This window comes from Muscardinus avellanarius, assembly GCF_963383645.1.
Source record: "Muscardinus avellanarius genome assembly, chromosome: 19".
Classification (NCBI taxonomy): Eukaryota; Metazoa; Chordata; class Mammalia; order Rodentia; family Gliridae; genus Muscardinus; species Muscardinus avellanarius.
The window spans coordinates 47,970,255-47,978,913 of record NC_137805.1 but is presented as its reverse complement, the minus strand read 5'-3'; the positions used below and the strand labels follow the sequence as shown (position 1 = coordinate 47,978,913).

Sequence of the window (8,659 nt, the reverse complement as noted above, 5' to 3'; positions counted from 1 at the left end):
CCCCGGCTGCCACTGGGAGCCAAGAGGCCCTGGGAAGTACCACTCCGGCCTCTCCCACCCCGATTTCAGTACAGCAGCACCTCACAGAGCACTCCTCCCCTCCCCCTCGGCCTGGCAGCAGCATTGCTGGCTAAGCAGCCTGTGCTTGCTCCTTGGACTGCACTCCTGTACCCTCACCCCACCTGCGGCCATTTCTGCACCAGGAGACAGCCAATCCTGGGCCTCGATGGGTCTTAACTCTGACAGATTGGCTTGGTGACTGGGCCCAGAGACGACAAGTGCAGCAAGTTATGCTCTCCCAAAGAGATCACATCTAATAAATGAGCAACGGCTTCACTTGGAGTCACTGGGCACTGAGCCTGGGTCAGCAGGTGCTTCTGGCTATAGCCAAGTTCTCCGGCTTTTTTTGTTTTTGCAGTACTGGGGGGTTGGACCAGGAGTGCTTTCCCTCTGAGCTACATTCCCAGCCCCTTTTAATTCTTTGAGAAGGTGTCTTAAGTTGCACAGCTGGCCTCAGACTTGCCATCCTCCAGGCAGCTGGGATTACAGCAGTGAGCCATGGCACCCGGCTGACTTTGGCATTTTGATGTCTCTTCGAGGCCGGGCTGAAAGGGTCCCTCAGAAGCAAGATTCAGGAGCTTGGGGAATTTCTTTAAGCTGTGCTTACCAAGCCAGAAATTATTAGATGGTTTACTCAGTCTGGGGAAGGACCTAAACACATCCTCTCTGCAATAATCTGATTTTGCTTATCAGAGGAGCCAGTGGACTCCCTTTAACCACCCTTTGAAAACTAACGGACTGGTGCATACCAATCTGAGATGACAGGTAGAATGGGAAGGCACAGCTGCCCAGTGTGAACATTTATTTAAGTCAGCTGGGTGCCTCGGGCACCTCTCTGGGGCTTCTGGTTTGAGATGAAGAGCTAAAGCTTTTTAAACCAGAAAATCTTTGTTCTAATAGGCAATATGGTTTGGGAACTGGGTATAAGCAAAAAAATTTGCATTCCCCCACCCCACCCCCACACCCTTAAGCCTCCTCTTGGTTTAAGAGGGGTTGCAGAGAGCTGGGTGTGGTGGCGCATGCTTGTAATCCCAGCATTTGAAAGGCTGAAACAGGAGGACTGCGGTTCGGTTCATGGACAGCCCGTTACTTAGTGAGGCCCTTTGCAACTCAAGTGATACCCCGTTTCAAAATAAAAAATAGGGCTGGGGGTGTAGCTTGGAGGTAGAATGACCCTGACTTCCACCCCCAGTACCAGAAAAAGAAAGAGGAGGAAGAGGAGGAGAAGGAGGAGGAGGAGGAGGAGGAGGAGGAGGAGGAGGAGGAGGAGGAGGAGGAGTTGGAGTTGCAGCAAGCCAGGACTGGTGGCTCACTGCTCCAGGGGACCTACCCCTGAGATCCAGGCAACTCCCTCAAACTCTTCCTACTTCGGGGCAGTTCTATCTGCAAATGGCAGAACCTGACTGCCTAGGTTAAGACCAAAGGGGTTCTGGAAGGAAAATACTGGCAAATCCAAGAAATGAACCGGCTGGCATTTGAAAAGCCAAGACCTTCTGCCTCCAAAGCGTGGAACTGCACAGCCCCAGGCATGAGCTCTAAGCCCCACTTCCCAGGGCAAAGAACTTGATTGGCTCCTGGGCCAGGCAGGCAGGGGCAATGCTCTGATGGAGAAACTGTCTGACAGTCACAACAGCCATCTACCTAAGTGCATTCTGCGACTCCTAACTTTAACACTTGTATTTTATTTTCTGTGGTACTGGGGATGGAACCCAGGGGCATTCTACCTCCGAGCTACACCCCTAGCTCTATTTTTTATTCTTTATTTTGAAACAGGGTCTAAGTTGTGGAAGGCCTCATTAGTAGCTGAGGCTGCCTGTGACCCAAAATCCTGTCTCAGCCCCCCCACCCCAAATGATGGAATTACAAGCGTGCACCACCATGCCTGGTTAACATTTGTTTGTATGTATGTATGTATGTATGTATGTATTTGTGGTACTGAGGGTGGAACCCAGAGGCTTTTCTACCTCTGGGCTATATTCCCAGACCTATTTTATGCTTTATTTGGAAACAGGGCCTCACTAAGTTGCTGAGAGCCTCACTAAGTAGCTGAGGCTGGCCCTGAACCTGTGCGATCCTCCTGTCTCAGCCTCCTAAGCACTGAGATTACAAGCGTGTGCCACAACGCCTGGCCTATTTTTTAATCTTTATTTTGAAACAGGGTCTCATTAAGCTACGGAGGGCCTAAGTAGCTGAGGCTGTCCGTGAACCAGGAATCTCCTATCTCAGCCTTCCAAAATGCTGTGATTACAAGCATGTGCCGCCATGCCTGGCTTAGATAAGGTATTTTAGTTGATTAACATTTTCTTAATTAGCAATATTTAAGTCAGGAGTCTGGCCGGGTATGGTGGTGCACGCTTGTAATCTCAGCATTCAGGAGGCTGAGACCTGATGATCGCGGTTCACGGACAGCCTCAGCAACTTGGTGAGGTTCTCCACAACTTAGTGAGACCCTATTTCAAAATAAAGAATAAAAAATAGGGCAGGGGGTATAGCTCGGAGGTCAAATGCCCCTGGGTTGCATCCCCAAACCCACAAAAAATATGTTAGGAATCATCCAAAATTTTAGTTCCCCTTGAAAAAACCTAAGATCTAGCCATACCAGCCTATGTCCCTATGTAACTCTGGGCTAAATGGATTAAGGGGACAGGTAGGGCTCACCCATCCCACTTAGTCACTTGATATCTACCTAAGCCTGGTATCAAGGCAAAAAAAAATCCCTCCCGTTCTTTTTTGGTGGTACTGGGGTTCCTGGAAACTCTTCTACCTCCAGGCTACACTCCCAGACCTGAAAGCAAAATTTCAGCTTTGGCCTTGGCCACTGTGTTCCCTCAGGCCCCCATACCATGCCCTAGCATGTATTTTTTTTTTTTTTGAAACAGAGTCTCTTAAGCCAGCAATGCTGGCTTCGAACCAGTGTGATCCTCCTGTCTCTGCCTCCCAAGTGCAGGGATACCAAGTGTGGGCCACCACGCCCTGCTAAAACCCCTCCCATTCTTAAAGGAGCACTGTGCCCTCAGTGAAGGATTGAAGTGAACACTAGAAGCTAGTTGTTCACTTGGTTAAGATTTATTGAGCCCTCAATGAACAGCAAGGATACCCCTGTCCTAGCAGCACACACCCTCCCGTCTCTTGCCACAAAGGCAGCTGGGCTGAGCATCGCCACACCCCGGTTTTCAGAGGTGGTACAGGGCAGTGAGGAGGTAACCCCTCCCAGTCTCCTCCAGTGCAGGATCCTGCAAGGCCTCCTCACTAAATAGCAGCCAGAGGGTTGAGAAGCAGCACCCACTCTGGAAAGGACGAAGCTGGAGGTTGAAAGAAATGTGTGCCTGCCCCACAGATGGCTGTGGTGAGCCAGAGGATCAGGAATCTGTGCTTTATTGAGAAGCCACCTGCCAGCCTCCTGCTTTATTCCACACATGCTACCTGACAATGTTGCTTGCTCTTCTGAGGAATGCTGGCACAAAGCTCCCTCCGCCTCTCCCCTCCTCCCGGCCTGGGCCCATCTCAACAGTGGCCTTTGTGAGAAGTGCCTCTCTAGTCATTCACACACCCCCGCACCCCTCCTGGAGGCTGCCAGGGCCCATCAATAGGTCTTGTGACCACCGAGCTCCCGTGGTCAGGCCCAGAAGACAGGGACAGGCAGAGGGATCCCTCCAGAGCAGTCCACCAGAGCAGTCCAGAGCTGCAGACAGTCTCCGTGTGGGAGCCACAGCCACATTCCTGATGCCTGTCCCTTACAGGGCCGATCCTGTCCTTGCAGGTTTCAAGGATGGAGGGTCCTGGATCCATCCCTACAGGGGACTGCTGATCATAAGTCCCCCGTATTGGTACTTGAGTCTCATCCTTTCAAGATGACCTTGAGAGCTTTCAGCTCATCCTGGTTGAGGGGGTTCAGATTAAAACCCTTCAGCTCCGGTTTGCCTGGAGAGAGAAGACAATTCATGAGCAAGTTGTGCCTCCTGCCGCCAACCTACTGCCAGCTCTGGCCTGGGGCCCAGGAAAGCAGCTAACACTGCATGAATGCGCCAAGCTTGGTCTGCAGTCTGTCACACACGGGCCTCAGATTCTGCAGTGCCCTAAATGACCAACATCACATTACACCTGGGTCGCTGAGAATCTGCAAAGTCAGGACTGTTCCCAGAGACCTCCAGACTGTTGCCAGAGCTGGGACCCAGCACTGGCGTGCTCATTACCTAAAATTTCAGCTTTGGCCTTGGCCACTGTGTTCCCTCAGGCCCCCATACCATGCCCTAGCATGTGATATGGTATGACCCGGGCAACTCCTAGTGCTAGTAAACGAAGCTGTGGCAGGAGTTAAGACCACAAACCTCCCTCCTGTCCATTCTGTCTCTGGGTGGCTAAAATCACTGCCTTCCTGCTCCTGTCCTTCCAAGCGTGTATTGATGGTTCCCTCCCCGCTTGCTCCCAGTGTCCCCCAGGACAATACCTTGGGCCTCAAATAGGCGGTTGACCTTCACTTTCAGTTGTTTCTGGAGTTTTTCTATTTCTTTATCCAGGTGGTCCTGATCTGAAAAAATAAGGTAGGCACACAGAGGCCAAAGTTATACTATAGAAGGAGGGACCCAGGCAGTGGGGACACAATTCCCCAGACCCTTTAGGGAGCAAGGGCTCCAAAGCATTTTGGAAGAAAAAGGGGCCTCAGAGACCAACTGAGGAAGGACTAAGGCTGGAGAGACATGTCCTACCCAAGAAAGGGGTGAGCACCCAGAGACCTGAGTAATGATGTGGGTGCCCTGGCTGTGGCAGACCCTAGAGGTTTGCTCTCCCCAAATCTCCATTGTCAAGTCTCCACTGCAGGGGATGTGCGAGCTCACTCACTCAGGCTCTCTTGCAGCTATATGCAGCCTTGTGACTTAGCTACAGGTGGCCTTGGCCAATGAGGTGTTGGCAGGAAGCCCTTGAAAGAATGGTCTTATTTCCAAGCAGAAGGCAATACCTTAAGAGGAGGAAGCTTTTGTATTTCCTGACACATGGACAGAGTCCTGTAAAGTAGCATAATGGCCATCGGAGTATGTTACAGTGCCACCGCTAGGCAGGTGTGTCAGCTCTCTGCACAATTTCTTACATAAGGAGAAAAGAACTATATTTCCATAGAACTTAATTTGTTGGGTTTTCTGTTATTTGTAACCCATTTGATAAACCAGCACTATGTTAACACATACACTGTCTTAGCTCAGCCTCACAACTGTGCTATGTAGATTTGTTCCCATTTACAGAGGGCAGAGCAGGGGTGAAAACCCACCTTAGTCTGAGCCCTGTAACACAGCTACCTTCCATCCAGCCTGCCAAAGCCCGACTCTCAGTTCTGGGTTGAGGCCCAGACGGTGTGAAAGGAAGCCATGTCTCTGGACTCCTCCGCAGAAAACCTTACCTTTCTCTATCATTTCCTTCGTCTGAGGGTGAGGCATCTTGATAAACATGCTCCCAAAGCAAACCATCACATCATCTGAAACAGCAAGTGGTCATTTCTTCAATGGTCATTGCTTTTTTGAGCACCTACTTATCAGTTTTTAGAGGCTGAGAACACAGCAGAACAAGCTCACATTATAGTGGATGACAGAAAATAAGTATATGACTGAGAGTTTGATAAATGCTATAGTAAAAAATAAACGAAGAGGCTAGGGAATGCTAGAGTAGACGATGGATTTGTTACTTATACTCACTGATAACAGAACATCTGGGCAGAGAACTGAAGAAAAGAGGTATGAGCCCAGCAGACAAGGAGGGAAAGTGCAGCCAGGCACAGGAAATAAGAAAAGATCCATGGTGTGCGAGGGTGTCAGGAACATCAAAGAGACCCGTGTGCATCAGTGAGTGAGGGGAGAGGAAAGGGGGATAGTTTGGGGGTGTGGGAAGGATCTTGCAGGACAACTCTGAATTTTACTCTGATGAGATAAAAAGCAACTAGAAGATTCTGCACATGCAAATACACTTTGAACAAAATGCAACTGTCTTCCCCGGCCCCAGAGCCCTTCATTCTGACCTGGTCACTGCCATCTCTCCAGGCTCATCTCACACCGCTCCACCCTTGCTTGTCACAGCCACCTGGCCTCATCTCCGAACCCCTCCTTCCTCCTAGATATTCTCAATACCCACCCATATGCAATTTTGTCTCTAGCGCTCTTACCATTTTCAATTATGTGTTTTATATCTGCAGCGCATGGGACAGGAACCATCAGGTTTATATATCCTTAGCACTCTCTCATCCTCTGCCATCATCTGCAATTTTTAGTGAGCCAGGAGCTAACAGCCAGTCACTGTGATTAGCTAAAATTGCGAGCCACAGCTGGGCGTGGTGGCGCACGCTTGTAATCCCAGTGCTTGGGAGGCTGAGACAGGAGGATCACACATGTTCGAAGCCAGCCTCAGCTACTTAGTGAGGTTCTCAGCAACTTAGTGAGACCTTGTTTCCAAATAAAATAGAAAATAGGTCTGGAGGAGTACAGCCGGAGGTAGAAAGCCCCTGGGTTCCACCCCCAGTACCAAAAATAAAAAAATAAAATTGTGAGCCACAGTCTATGTCAGAACTGCAACATTTGCTCCCTCATCTCAACAAGCTGTTTTAGTTTCCCAGGAGGCTGAGTTACACATCTGTAGCTTCTTTCTTGGCCTCTGTCAGGATAAGGTGGAGGGCTCAAAGGAAGACAGAACAAGCCTCCAGGAAGTTCCAACTTACCAGAGAGGCTGAGATCCTTCTGTAGGGCCCTCAGGCCCTCTCGGTTCTGATTCCTTTTGGTGTCCAGGTCCACAATCTGAAACCATGAGCAGACTAGAACTCAGCCATCACTTGCTAGCTCTCAACACATAAAGGGCTAAGGGGACAAAGGCATCATTCCTGGGTTACTCCCAACTTCCAGCCTCAAATGCACTGATGTGTGAATGTGTTTCTTCTGTCAGCTTCCAGGTCCTTAAAGACAATACCTTGTGCAGGTGCCTAGCCCCCAGAGAAGGTACTAGGAAAACATGTGCTGACTAAATGGGTAATTGTGTTATCCACTCAAACTTGAGGGCATATTAGAATCACCATGAAATGGAAACCTTTCCTCTGGCATTGTGACTAAGCAAACCAAAGCTCTATTTTTGGACTAGCTCTTCTACCTAATTCTGACCTAGTATCAGAAGAAACATAATACTAGATTGGAACAGCACCCCTTGGGGGCACTACCTGAGTAGCTAATGCTACTCAGGGCTACTCAGGAAGTAAGCACGTAGTACCCAGTACCACTTGCGAGTACTGATGTTGGAGCTGGAACACCCAGGCTCGAATCCAGCTGCCAATTATGAGCTGAGTGATTTTACCCTACTATTTACACCTCTAAAAAATGGAGATATGAACAGCACCTACCTTGTAGCAAAGAACTGAGTTAATACCTAACACATAGTAGGTGCTTGATACGTTTTAACTGCTATTATCTTCATCCTCCACCTTAAGGGAGTATTTAAAGTGATGAGCCCTTCCCAAGCCTTCCCCTTCTCAGTGAATACCTGTCCACCCACCCACGCCTTCTCACTGGAGATTGAGAGGGAGTCAAGAACCATCCTTGACTCCTCTAGCTCCCTAACCCCTTTATCTAACCATTATGACAGCCCACTGAGTCCACTTCCAAAGTACACTTCTGACCAATACACTTCTCTCCATCACCACTACCTGGTCCAAATCCATCTCCAGGATGGACTTGCTCCCCACATCTCCAGCCTTGCCCCCCACTATATTCCATCCCACGGATGCAGCCACAGGGATCCTTTAAAGCCCTAAATCAAATTACATCAGCATTCCCCCACCCCATGAACTCTCTTCAAAATCTGGGAACTTAAGTTAGAACCAGACCCAAACTCCCTGTGCAGGTCTACAAGGCCCTCCACAACCAGGGCGCTTCCACCCCTCCGGATCACAGGCCCCTCAAGCCCCTCCCCGGTCCCTGCGGGCCCTCCGGGCCTTGACCTGGACGCGGCGCCCAGATAGACGAAGGGGTCCGGAACTGCACGTGGAAACGGTGCCGGGAGAAAACGCGCAGGAAGGATAAGAAAAATGTCCAACACAGAGCAGGCGCTCACTTCCTTAATACCAGCGGGGCAAGGGGAGCGGCGCGCAGGGCCCCGCAGCTGTCGCCCGCCCAGGTCGACGCGCCGCGGACGGGCCTCCCACCTGCCGCCTGTCCGCCAGCACCTCCTCGGCGAGCTCCTCCACCTCCACCAGGTACCGCAGCACCCGCTCCGCCTCCGGTGACAGCATGGCGCCCGCCAGCCCGAGCCGCGACCCGCGCACCTTCCTACCCAAGCCCGGCGGCCGCTCCTTCCGCGCAAGCGCCGCTCTGACAGGTCTTCCGGCGCGCCTGCGCACTCGAAAGAACGGCGTTGCGTCGTCAGAGGGACGCCAGAGGCGGGGCTTAGCCTGGGAGGCGGGGCTTAGCCTGGGAGGCGGGGCTGGAGCGCCCCCTGCAGGCCAGGACCGCACAGTCCCGGGCACGCCCTCTTCAAATATGAATGCCTACTATGCTCCGGGTGGGGTCGTCTTAGGTGCTGAGGATGCAGCAGTGGACAGAACAAAATCCTTGCCTTCTTGGAATAGTATCGTAAT

At 51.0% G+C, this 8,659-nt stretch overlaps 1 protein-coding gene across 1 annotated transcript; it reads right to left on the bottom strand.

The window, feature by feature from the left end:
* Positions 1-3,898: 3,898 nt before the first annotated feature.
* Positions 3,899-8,314, bottom strand: PDRG1 (p53 and DNA damage regulated 1; the record flags this gene model as incomplete). The annotated part of the gene is made up of 5 exons (XM_080716107.1): positions 3,899-3,981; positions 4,508-4,588; positions 5,453-5,527; positions 6,758-6,833; positions 8,228-8,314. The coding sequence occupies 5 exons, from the start codon at positions 8,312-8,314 to the stop codon at positions 3,899-3,901; spliced, it is 402 nt and encodes a 133-aa protein (XP_080572233.1).
* Between the last annotated feature and the right edge of the window lie 345 nt (positions 8,315-8,659).